Genomic DNA, 13,257 nt, shown 5'->3' with positions numbered 1-13,257 from the left:
TCTATACTGATAAAATCAAATCAGTAAGGAACCAAACGAAATGAATTGCAGCTGAATTTAGATTAAGAAATTGCATTGAATTCGTTCTGGGATGAAACAATGGAATTGAGATGAAAGGAGTGCTTAACTGCTTTATATACTATATTTGAGTGCAAAAACAGTAAATTTGTTCCATTTATACTCTTCACTTAATCCGAAGAAGCGTCAATTCTGTACGCAGGAATGTACTATGCTAGTTATCCAATTGGTTGTTACGGGGCCATTTTACTTGAGTGCAATTAATTACCCAAGCTGGATGAATTCTTCAAAATCCACTTCTACATAAAGCAAGCTAAAAACGTACACCAAATCTGATTTTGTCGAACCAACTAAAGATTTTAATTCCAGTTGGGACAGCTATGATCATGGTAGCTGCAGTGAAGTAGGCACTGGTATCCACGTCTAAGCCCACAGTAAACATATGATGAGCCCAAACAAGAAATCCAAGAACACCTACACTGACTGATCATGGCATAAACCATGCCTAGATACCCGAAGATACAGAATTAATTACACGTTATTCTTTTTCTTTATAGCAGAATAATTTATCCTTCCGATATGCTTTGCTGACTATCCAATATCTAACATTTGTAAGCAAATGTTTCTGGCATGTTGCTAAAAGCTTTCATTGTATTGCTGACCACATCAAGAAGTTGTAAGTATTCATCAGCACCGTCAACTAAGCACTGCAATCCCATAAGGAACAAGTGAGAATTGTACCCGGAATAGGAAAATGCATTTCAGTAAACTTTTGAAGCTCCTAATAGTTAAAATACCAGCAGAAACAAATAATAATGTGGTAAAGCCATGTCTAGGAACAGTAAATAGGGGGCGGGTAAGAGTCACCTTATCAGCTTCACCCAGCTTCTTGGATATTCTTGCTTTTTGCTCATCAGATAAGTCATTGTCTTCAACAATGGACTCAAATAACTAGAAAAAAATAAAGAAAGTCTCAAAGTAGTAATATAGTTGAAGTCTTAATGAAACAGGCCCAGTGAAACAGAAACAGGCAAAATCAAGACCTGAGTAAGCATCTGAGAAGCTGGATATCCCTCTGCAATGAAATTGTTGACTTCCTTGTTTGCCAAATCAAAATTACCACTTTTGCAAGCTTTAAGAAGTTCCTCCACAACCTTTGCCGGAACAACCTGATAATTTGAGATTTTAGAATGTCAGGGCAAACAGGAATGGAGAAAAAGAAGAGGTCCTCTATTACAGAATTACCAGAAATGATGTCACAAAAAAACACAACCAACTGAACTGAAGATTAGTTAATGTTGCAAAAAAAAGTGGCACACAGCTTGGGTAGAAGACCCCACATAGGAGGCCACTTGAAGGAATAGATGCAGTGTTGACTTCCAATGATTCACAAAATGGCATATAGACAGCAATTTTGTGAACTTATATATCAAGGCACCACACTATTATCAGAAAAAAACTTTTGATCCGTATAATTAAAAAAGTCAAAGTGAAAATCACTTATGATAAGAATAAGCCAAAACTGCAATTCAAAATCCATGTCCTTCAGCTAATAATTATGTCGATCTTCTAGCACAATGAATCATCAGACATGCAAACATCATACAAAATAATGTTATAAAGAACTTAAAATATGTAATTGCTTTCTTCGAAAATATAAACAGAACAAGCCACAGGAAATTAGTGCCGCAACCTACCCCAGACACAGAAATCAGATTCTCTGAAGAAATTGAAGATCCAAATAAGCGAGCTGCAGACTGCAATGTTAATACCAAGTTAGTTCAAAAAATAAATAGGATATACATACAATCCCTTTATTTTTAGTATGACAGTCTTGATTTAAGAAATAAACATTTCCTGGTGATAGTATGATTTGTATTAAATTATAGCACACAAGATAATTCCATTTTATGATTTATGCTAATAAAATTAGTTAAGGTGAGTAAAAATGTAAAATCTAAATGGAAACTGACAGAAAGGCAAGTCCTATAAAAAAAAGAATTTTGAAGGATCGAACAGGTTGCAAATAAGTAGCCATGATCACAACACACTATGTTCTACCAAGTTTCAACAGAAAGCATGATTCTTAAGGCAACAAAATCCTCGGTGTTACACAACTTCCATTTAAACTAGAGGCTCTCCACTCCTATCAGCCTGATGTTTGTGGACTCTCCACTGCATCTTTCCATTGAATTTTATCCTTAAAACATAAACAATGAAAACATACATTCCTATAAACTACAATCAAACAACTTCCATTTATAGTAGAGGCTCTCCTCTCATATCAGCAAGGAACTTGTGACCTCACCACTGCATCATCTTTCAATTGGCTTTAATTGTTGATTCAGCACTAGATATGCATAAAAAATGAAAGCATGAATCCCCAAAATCAAACAGCCAACAGCAAAACAATCCTTCTAAGTAATATTACCAAAAGTAATAGTTTTGCCTGTATCAATTATAATATCCCAAAAGGCAGTAAGTACACTATTAATACACATGGATAGTTACTCATTAGACTAGTAGAGTCCATCAGGATATGTTTGAAGCATAGCCTTCTAAGATATACACCCACAGGTTATTCAAAGTAAACTGGTTCAGTTAAATCACCAGTGAAAATTACAAGAAAATAGAAGTCATATAACTTAAATGTTCAACAATATATTATGCTAATCAGGAAATGTTTCTCACCTGCAAGTATGTGATTGCCCGACGAAGATCTCCATGAGAAATAGAACTCAGGGTTGAAAGAGCCTGTGGAAGCAAAGGCACTTAAAATAATCCATTATGATATCAACAGAACCTCTATAGACAAAGGATTTAAACCATTAAGAATAAAACTACATTGTATAAGCAGCAAGGTTCCCACCTCAGCATCAAGACAGAGTCCCTCTTCTTGGGAGATGTATAATATCCGGCTGCTCATGATTTCTTCTGATAATGGTTTGAACCTGAATTTTGCACACCTTGAAGCAAGTGGTTCTATAATCCTGTGAAAAAATTGACAACCATATAATGTAAAAAGTCAATGTGTCACCTTTCCTTGGAAAGCATCGACAAAAACAAAGGGAAAAAAGACTAAATCGATATAATATTCTTTATCACTTTTCTGCAAACTTTGCATGAACCTTACAAAGTTACAACTACAGTTTTATCATCATACTACATTAACTTTACATGCCAAATTTGAATGTGTGAAGAGGAAAAAGAATTGCAGCTAAGCATCATCTAACACTGCCGCAATGTCAAGGAAGCCAAAAAAGTCAAAGTCTCCATGAATTCAATATTGTGCAAAAATCCAGAAATAACAATCAAATTAGGAAAGGCTAAGAGGCAAACAAGTGTACTGCTATACAGCCAGCTATAAACTATGTAGCATCATCTAACACTGATGCCAATGTCAAGACTGCCAAAAAAGTCAAAGGGCCCCATAAAGTCAATATTGTGCAAAGCTCCAGAAACATCCATCAAATTTGGAAATGCTAAGAGGCAACAAGCATACTTCTATACGGCTGACTATACTCAATGGTAGTGAATGTTGGACTTTAAAAGGACAAGTGAAATAGATGGGAGTGGTAGAAATGAGAATGTTAAGATGGATATATGGCCACACAAGAAGAGATAACATATAAAAGGATTGTATGCAAGGAAAGATTGGTGTAGCACCAATTGAAGAAAAAAAAAACAGAAAATCAAAGGTGGTTTGGTATATAGCTTCAAAATAGAAATCATCCTATAACTCACTATAGCATTTTTGGAGCCGGCCACTCCATGTGCTATTTGGGATTGAGTAGTATGTTATCATAGTAACTATAATTCTCATTAGCTCCTTAAAGATTCAAGTACAACATTAAAAATAGTAAAATACCAAAGTAAAAGCACGGAAGACAAGGTACCTGCTAACATAGTTGCATATAAAAAAGAACCTTGTAACTTTAGAGTAAGTTTCCATTGTACGCCTCAGGGCATTCTGTACAGCAGTTGTAGATGGTGTGAAATCATAAAACTTTATGAGACAAAAAAAGTTTGGAATCAAAAACATAGAAAACATGCCTGAGCATCTTCAGTCATTGAATCTGCCTCGTCTAGAACAATAATCTTAAATGGTGGACAAGGATAACCACTGAAATATCAAAACACCAAAAGAAAGAAGAAGTTATACAAATCTAACAAGCAGAGAAAGGAGGAAGGGGGGGTCTCAAAAGAAAATTAGATTTCACATACCTTTTACGCTGATTAGTACCAACAGCAACAGCAGCAAAATCTTTTATCTTTGTTCGAACAACATTAATCCCTCTATCATCACTTGCATTCAGCTCCAGCACCCTAGACTTATAGAGCTCAGGTCTGCAATACATGATTACAAATTATGAGCAACAGCATGGCAGTACAGATAGGAGATGAATTAAAAGTGCTTGTACACACTTAGAAGTCCATGTGCCATTGTGCCTTTTGGCACACCAGTTTAGATTAAGGAAGAAAACAGCTAGAAACACACTAGCTCTGCTAATTGTGAAAATATACAAAAAAGGCATACCCAAAAAGCTGATGGGCAATTGCAAGGGCAGTCGTTGTTTTTCCTGTGCCGGGAGGACCATAGAAGAGCATGTGGGGACACTGTAATACAAGATCAATACGATTCAATGAGGAAGAAGAGGATGAGGAGGAGACGGAGGAGGATGGATTTAGAAAGAGTAATTACACTTCCAGTTTCAAGGGTGTTTGTCAGTACTCGAACAACTTCATCTTGGTGGGCAACATCTTTCACTTGCTTTGGCCGGCTGGGTTACAACAGGAAAATTAGATTTGCAATATATAAGATATACAAGAAAAAAATGAAAATTGAAAGCAAAAATATGTTACTATTTCTCGACCCATGGCTGAGTGCTCTGCAGGATTGGCGCCATCTATTCTCACACACTACTAAAAAAAGAAATAAAAGTTTAAAACAGCATATATCAAGGCAGTAACATATCAGCAATGATGCATAAAAATAGCAACATAAATAGCTACTAGGAGGATGCATATCATAATATAAGAAGATCGAGCATGCTAATGCTAGATCCATAACAGTTACTGTTGGAGAAATTTTCACCAATGGATCACCAAATAAACCACATAAATGAATTTCACCACACCTTAACCTAAAACCTTAAGGTTTAGATTTATAGGTCTTATCCTCACTTATATGATATTCAACCTTCTCATTCCTACCCAATGCGGGACTTCACCTCATACTTGAACTTCAGTTACTATCTTCCCTTGGTGAGAACTTAAACCAGACCTAGTTCTAAGGAACCTGTTGCTAAGCCTACCCAATAGTAAACTTGTAAGTTGTTTGTAACCAAAATGGAAGCAGTAGAATATGGATACAGAAGATGGTGCAAATTGAATGTGACTTCTATTGATTCTTAAAATGTCAAGAAAATATCTAAAAATTTTGAGTGTATCTGATGTACTGAGAGTGCAAGCAGCAACGATAAACAGGTGACTAAAAAGTCTAAACTATTTAATGAAAAACAAGGTGCAAAGTGCAGTACGAAAGATACCAAGAAGGAAACAGGGGTAGCTACAAATAAATTCCATGACCTTGCATTGCACATTCTGAAATAGATGTTCAAACAAACATACCAACAGATAGAGGAACAACTGACCAGAAACATATCAGTGAGCACTGCACACCAACCTCAAACAAAAACAATAGGATCCAAAAATTAAGAAGTGGACCCTCGATTCAAGTCTTCTTGCAGCAAAACAAATGATGAAATTGCAGTAAAACCATGAAAGCAAAACACAAATCAGTCAAAAACACTTCAGACTGAAAATAATCTCAGCACAGAACACCAGCAACTTATATGTTGAGGTTCAAAACCCTTCCTTGTTCAAACAGCCCAAAGTATGAAATTTTTTTATACCCAAATGGCCAAATCCAGCCCAAATAAATAGTTATTACTGCATAATGTTATATTGTTTACCAAGCAGGTGTTCATGTTTCCTTTTCCTTCGTGTTTGTAGCTAGCTAACTTCAACTTGAATTCCACAACCGTGAAAGCAAACTTACTGATTAGTGTCAATGGTATCAATACATCACACACCTAAACAAGTATATAAACTTGCCACAACTATTTATCCTTGCAAAACGAAAGCCTTTTACATTTTCAGATAAAATCATTAGTTAGACCCTTCATTAGTGTCGCATGTTAAATTTGTGTAGACAAAATTGTAGGCCATGTGTCAATTCAACAAACAGCTATGAAGACAAGGACGGGGATATTGAATGAAAAGTAAGAAATAAATGCTAATAATAACATTCGAATTGGAAGATTAAGAGAATGAGAGAAGAAAGCAAATACAGGGTGTAGGACTAAAATGGAACTCTTCACTGGAACGACGAGAACAACCGAACGAGCACGCAACGAATGAATAGGAGCGAAGAAGGAATCACTATGGCGAGTCCCGAATGAAGAGTCTGAAATCGAACGGCGGAAGAAATTGGGAATTTAGAATCGTAGTTGGAAGAAGGGGGTTTAGGGTGGGTGAGGAGGGTTTTCAGTTCTTATTTTAGGGTCCGGAATGGTTTCGGCTAAAGAACATGCCAAATTGCCAATACGGCAATACCATTTCCCGCCGAAAGTAATTTTACCAAAATGTCATCATCATTTTTAATTTTTGGCAGAAGTGATTTTCATCTTGGTTATTTTGGTCTATTTCTATTGTCAACTTTTTTTTGTCCATTTCTTTTGTCTTAATAATTTTAGAAAATTTCTTTTTCTAGCATTATCAAACTTTTAAGAGTTATATTAGCCTCTTGATTATTTTTTTTGTCGGCATTAGCCTCTTGATTATTTTTTTTGTCGGCATTAGCCTCTTGATTTAGTATTTGCTAGAATTACTTTTAATAAAATAAATTTGAAACAATTAAATACAATTGAAATATAAGTGAAGATAAAAATATCCAATTCGATCAACTCGGTCGATCCAAAAGCTGGTGAACTAGTTAGTTCGCTACTTTGAAACATAAATAAAACCGATAGATAAAAAAAGTGGATTAAAAATTAGTGTGGGATTACGTGTAAATAAAATTTCAGGAAATATTATTATAATTTGCTTTAAAAACTATTTAATACTGTTACAATTCGGTTATGGAAAATATTTTTTATTCTTTTTATTTTCATTTTAAAAAATAAAATAAGTTATTACTGAAATAAGTAAAAGTCGCCTATATATATGGTCTGCCTATTATTTTTATTTAATTTCTATTATGTTTTTGTTTTATACTAATTTAAAATTTTATCTTTTTATGGTTTTATTATATTCATTTATTACTATTAAATATGAAAGATAAATATTTAATTATCATTAATTCAATCACAAATAAATTTATAAACAATGAATCGATACTTTTTCGTTTTTCCGATTCATAGCAGTTCAATTTTAAAACATTACTAATTGTTTATTGTAAAGATTCGATATAACTATAAGTCATGTTCAAGTAAGGAAAAATATTATGTAACGTTTAGAGTGATATGTAGTATATAGGCATCATTTGTACTTTCCTTTCTTTGATTTGCGCTTGTCACAATTGTTAATTGTGTGAATGGGTTTGGCATAAAATAAGGCTCTTTTGATTTGGCATAACAAGTGTAAAATAGTTAACATTTGTGACTGGATTCTCTATACGTTATAAGGGTGATTTGGTCTCACACAAAAGGTAAACTGTCTTTTATTTTACAACAGAGCTGAACATGTGGTTATGCATGTGATTTAGAACCTATATCCTTTCTTTCTATTTATTTTTTTTTATAAATCTTTCTTTCTAATTCTTTTCATCTTTTGTTTTGGTATAATTTATGGTTTTAGATTACCAAAAACAATGTATGGTTTTACGAAATTAAAAGGTCGTCAATGGAGAAGATACAGACCTCAACTCTAGTATGTGGATAACACTTGTTGATTAGCTTGTGGAGGTAAACTATGGTGGGTAATGGTATTGTCAAGGTGATATGTTTATTTATGGAATTTTCTTAATCTCCATGACCCAATTTTCCATAAATGCCTATTGCTATACATGATTAGAATTTATCATGTCTTGTACTCTTGTACATCCTAATTAGTGACACTTTCTATTTCATTAGAAAATTTTAATTGACACTATTATAATTTTTTTTGTGCTAGTTTGTTAACTAATTTTAATCCTCTGACGCTATCAAATAGAAAACACAAGCAATTATAGTAGAATCCAAATTATTTGTATTGGGTCCATGAAACTTGTTGTTGCCCTTGTGTCTGTTAACATGAGAGTGAACAAGAGAAGAAATAAATCCTTCATTGAGTTTCTATTTCAAATGTTGCCTTTACATTGTAGGTTGCCGAAGAGTACAAGCTTCTACGAGATACACTATTTTTGACAGTTAACTGCATTGATCGCTATCTTTCTGACAATGCCAACCTTTCAATGATTTGGAGGATTGCTTTTGAAAATTAGTTTATTGTCTGAGCATCCCTAAAACAACATAAGTTTAAACTTAGGTGTCATCTCCAAGTACAAATTAAGATGTGTCTAAATAAATTGAAACTTCTTTCTGGAGGCATGGAGATATTAACATGTGTTTGATTTTCAAACACAAGTTTTTGGTTTGACGATTGAGTGATGTGTCATAACATTTTTTCAAGTGCAAAATCAATTGGTAAAGATTTTCTTCTCCTAAAATGTGTAATTTTTTATATTATAATTTAATAAAAAATAATAATAGATGATATGACTTTTAATTAACTTCTACATAGATTAATAAATTTACTATACATGTTTATTTTTTAATTAGATAATAATATAAAAATTGTTTACACTGTTGTTATATAGCCTATTTGTTCATTTAAAAATGGATAAATTCTTGAAGCACAAATTTGAAATTTGTCCAATTATATGAACATTGTCATTAGTTTTCTGGTTTGTGTGTGGTTAAAACTATACTATAAAGGATTTTCTTCCCTTAAAAAACCAGTTTAAAATTAGGTAACATTCCAAGTTCCAAGTACATACAAATTTGAAATTTACACAATTAAACTGACAATTTTTTCAAGAGGCATCCAACTTGATTTTCTTACACAACCCTCCAAATCATGAACATCAGTACTTGCATTTGAAATTTGTTTAACTAGTCCTATCGTTTCCAAATCATGAACGTCCAATTTGAAATTTGTTGTACTCGCATCGTTACACTACCAAATTCAATAACTATATTTGCTGTGATTTACTAACATTTTTTACGTAGAAAAGATACTACCATTATGTTCAATATTTGCTTCCCCTTAAACAGGGGGGGGGGGGGGGGGGGGGGAGTTTTAAATGTCCGAGGCTGTTGAAGCACAAATTTGAAAATGTGCAGAATTGGAAATATTTTCAATTGGCATCCATGGGGATATTAACAATTGGCACGATCATGTTTGGGAATTGGGACTCGTTTGGCTCCGCAAGCAGCAAACGACAGATCCAAGTGACCGTTTGAATTCAAATTCAAACCCAAAGCTTCGAATTCTGGGCATGTCTCCCTGCTGACGTGGCCGCAGCATCCAATCAGATCGCTCATAGCCAGCAGTGGGGCCCACACGTGCGTCCCCCGCTCCTCACCAAGCCCAATCCTACGGCCCAGATGCTCCCCTCCCCCATTTCAAACCTTCCCTTTTCCCCGCCTCATTATTAAACTCAATTTATTACACTCACATTCTCTTCACACTCTTTTTTTTTTTTCTTTCTTTTTTTCTCTGCTAAAGACGCAAACGAAACTAAAGCACAAAAGACAGTAGTAACGCTCTCTTTCTTGAATAAGCGACAATTCAAAATGTCGACCCAGAATCGTCGCTCGTCGTTTTCCTCCTCAACGACGTCGTCTTTGGCCAAACGCCATGCATCCGCCTCAACGACGTCGTCTTTGGCCGCCGCTCCTACAAACATGGCCAAGAAGCGGCCTCCTCTCTCCAACCTCACCAACACCGTTGCTCACCGCAACTCTTCCTCTTCGGTATTAATTCATTCACCTTTCAATCGATTCCACAAAAATGCATAACAAAGAAAATCACTAACTAATTGTTCTTGCGAATTTTGCATTGCTAGGTTCCATGCGCAGCTAAATTTGCCAAGACCAAGAAAGACGTTGTTCCGGCGTGTTCAGGGAACAAAAGGCCCACATTGGCGAATGTGAAACCCGCTAGCGCAGTTATTTTTCCGAAGGCTAATTCTTTCCCTGTAAAGAATGAAGCTCCACCAACTCCTCCTCCTCCAGTTGCCACCGTTACTGTTCCGGCTCCGGTGGTGGATGTTTCACCTAGTAAATCAGATACAATGTCCGTTTCTACGGATGAGTCAATGTCCTCTTGTGACTCCTTCAAGAGCCCTGACATTGAATATGTGGACAATAGTGATGTTGCAGCCGTTGATTCAATTGAGAGGAAAACATTCAGCCATCTCAACATCTCTGATTCTACAGAAGGTTTCATTTTTTTCTTCTTCTCCTTTGCTAGAAAATAATTATTTGGTCATATCTATGAAATTAATGAATGTCTTCTAATGTAGTGATATTGATTGATATGTTTGCAGGGAACATATGTAGTAGAGAGATACTTGTTGAGTTGGAGAAGGGGGACAAATTTGTCAATGTTGATAATAATTACGCGGATCCTCAGCTCTGTGCAACCTTTGCTTGTGATATCTACAAGCACCTTCGTGCATCTGAGGTAAAAGCTATGCTACATTTGAACTATTAAAGTGTTATCTGTTATTGGTGTGTTATAGTTTTTTCATGACCAGAAAACATGCTAAATGTAGCTATTAATTTTAGTATTAGTATAATTATTGTTTAAGTAGTCTTTTCGTTTCCAATTTTTGAAATCTTAGGCAAAGAAAAGGCCTTCCACAGACTTCATGGAGAAAATTCAGAAGGAGATAAACTCCAGCATGCGTGCTATATTGATTGACTGGCTTGTCGAGGTAAACAATGTTTGTTGATGGCTAACACATGTTAACTTCAAAAGTATTAACGTTATTATATTGCAAATGGGGACATCTAAGTAATATTTTATTGTTGGGAACATAATGGTTGGTTCGAATAGTTCAGTATCACACCTCATTGTGTATATATGGCTATATGCTAATGTCAATTTCTAATTGCAGGTGGCTGAAGAGTATAGACTAGTACCTGATACATTGTATTTGACAGTAAACTACATTGATCGGTATCTATCAGGGAATGTGATGAACAGACAAAGGTTACAGTTACTTGGTGTTGCCTCCATGATGATTGCCTCGTAAGGAAGCTTACAAATTGATGGGTTTTTTTAACCATTTTTCTTTCTAGCATTGATATGAAGGCATGAATGCAGTAATGATATTTGGTTTTATGTTCTTGTTGGCAGTAAATACGAGGAAATTTGTGCACCTCAGGTGGAGGAATTTTGTTACATAACTGATAACACATACTTCAAAGAAGAGGTTTGGGTTGAATTCTTTTGCGGCTTCAAGTTATATTTCTTTATGTATGTTGAGGTGTACACATTTTAAGCAAAATCATTCTATGCAGGTTTTGCAGATGGAATCTGCTGTCCTGAATTTTCTCAAGTTCGAAATGACAGCCCCAACAGTAAAATGTTTCTTAAGGTAGTAGTTAACAAATAACTATGAGATTGACCGTCTGAAGTTATCTGACGCCGTTCTAATACAAAACTTTTTCTTTGTTGGTATGATTTACAGAAGATTTGTTCGTGCAGCTCAAGGAGTTGATGAGGTATAGTCCTCACCTAAGTTGTTGGGCGTTTATGCACCCGTGTAATAGGAAATGTTCCAACAATGTTGGACCATTTTTTTGTTCTTGTACTGACTGCATTTATATATATTGTGACTGACTGCACATAATTATTATTATTACGGCTTCCATTTCTGAAGTATTGCCCCCCTTTTTTTTCCCGTGGTTTTTCAGGTCCCTTCGCTACAACTAGAGTGCTTGACAAACTATATTGCTGAATTGTCTCTCATGGAGTACAGTATGCTTGGTTATGCTCCATCACTTGTAGCCGCTTCAGCAATTTTCCTGGCCAAATTCATACTTTTCCCTTCAAAGAAACCATGGGTATGCTGCTAATAACAAAGAATTATGTGCACCAACTTGTAGGTATTTAATGTTTTCGGTAAACTTGACATAGTGTTTCTATTTTTTGCAACAGAATTCCACATTACAGCATTACACCTTGTACCAGCCTTCTGATCTGTGTGTCTGCGTAAAGGATCTTCACCGTCTTTGTTGCAACAGCCCTAATTCTAATTTGCCTGCAATTAGGGAGAAATACAGTCAGCACAAGGTAAACACTTGCCTCATTGTCTCATACACAAGACCCTTCTTCCTCCTCCTCCCTTAATTGCTAAGATTTGTTGTTCCCACCAGATCATGTGTTTGAGCAGTTTCTCATATAATTTATTTGTGTTTCAGTACAAATATGTGGCCAAGAAGTACTGCCCTCCTTCAATACCCCCAGAATTTTTTCAGAATTGAGCAGAGATGACAGTCTAATTTTCGGTTGGGATAGGCTTAGATTGACGTAACTTCTTGTCTCCGGAGAAAGATGCTTTCTCTCACACTGTACAATGTAGTTGTCAACCCCTTCCGTCTCAATTAGAATTCTTGCATCTGCTTTCATTGACGTGCATACTCTTATGCCCACAAATTCACAAAAAAATCAACGCTTCAAGAAGCGACTTGTATTATTAGCTAAGCTAATGCTTCAGTAGCATCATTAATAGCTAAGCTACTACTCTTGCAACAGTTTGGAAGGTATAAAATCTAGGTGCATTACCTAGTATGCATTGAGTCGTTCTTTACTTACAATTAGAGTTTTATTTGGATAACTATCATCACCAACCTTTTTATTATTAACACAAAATATGAGGCAAAATTCGTTGATTGGAAAATAATATTAAAAGTGCCTTGTAATCATCACCAACCTTTTTATTAACAGAAAATATGAGGCAAAATTCCTTGATTGGAAAATACTACTACTCATATTAAAACCCCTCTGTCATCATCACCAACTTTTATTTGACATGGAGTGTTTACGTAAAGTTGGTCCAATTGATAAAGAAAGATAGGCATCGTACAATCAATGAATGTGGGTTCCAAATCAATCACTAATGTGACTTTATTGGTAAGAAATTTGTAATAATCTCGATAAGCATTCCTTGGAAAACTTGGCCTT

General features: G+C 35.2%; 2 protein-coding genes across 7 annotated transcripts; one reads left to right on the top strand and one right to left on the bottom strand.

Moving 5' to 3' along the window:
- Window positions 1-300: 300 nt before the first annotated feature.
- LOC100798331 (replication factor C subunit 2) lies at window positions 301-6,623 on the bottom strand. Of its 6 annotated transcripts, none has more exons than XM_003523379.5 (13): window positions 6,372-6,623; window positions 4,882-4,941; window positions 4,721-4,799; window positions 4,556-4,635; window positions 4,243-4,365; window positions 4,072-4,141; window positions 3,915-3,988; window positions 2,888-3,008; window positions 2,710-2,772; window positions 1,716-1,775; window positions 1,062-1,187; window positions 886-969; window positions 301-725 (listed from the first exon to the last, which is right to left on the bottom strand). In XM_003523379.5, exons 2-13 carry the CDS (start codon window positions 4,923-4,925, stop codon window positions 621-623), a joined length of 1,029 nt encoding a protein of 342 aa, XP_003523427.1. In that variant the 5' UTR covers window positions 4,926-4,941; window positions 6,372-6,623; the 3' UTR covers window positions 301-620. The 6 variants fall into 6 exon arrangements, with proteins under 6 accessions (XP_003523427.1, XP_006578961.1, XP_014630463.1 ...); XM_006578898.4 differs by having other exon boundaries at window positions 4,882-4,938; XM_014774977.3 differs by lacking the exon at window positions 6,372-6,623 and adding an exon at window positions 5,994-6,365.
- Window positions 6,624-9,814: 3,191 nt separating this feature from the next.
- On the top strand, window positions 9,815-12,863 carry CYCA1;1 (mitotic cyclin a2-type). The gene is made up of 11 exons (NM_001250871.1): window positions 9,815-10,037; window positions 10,130-10,505; window positions 10,613-10,749; window positions 10,910-11,002; window positions 11,186-11,319; window positions 11,428-11,503; window positions 11,592-11,668; window positions 11,762-11,795; window positions 11,988-12,137; window positions 12,232-12,366; window positions 12,495-12,863. The coding sequence occupies exons 1-11, from the start codon at window positions 9,858-9,860 to the stop codon at window positions 12,555-12,557; spliced, it is 1,455 nt and encodes a 484-aa protein (NP_001237800.1). The 5' UTR covers window positions 9,815-9,857; the 3' UTR covers window positions 12,558-12,863.
- Window positions 12,864-13,257: the final 394 nt, after the last annotated feature.

This window comes from Glycine max, chromosome 4 (assembly GCF_000004515.6).
Source record: "Glycine max cultivar Williams 82 chromosome 4, Glycine_max_v4.0, whole genome shotgun sequence".
NCBI classification, from domain to species: Eukaryota; Viridiplantae; Streptophyta; class Magnoliopsida; order Fabales; family Fabaceae; genus Glycine; species Glycine max.
This window is presented reverse-complemented; position numbering and strand designations above follow the sequence as displayed.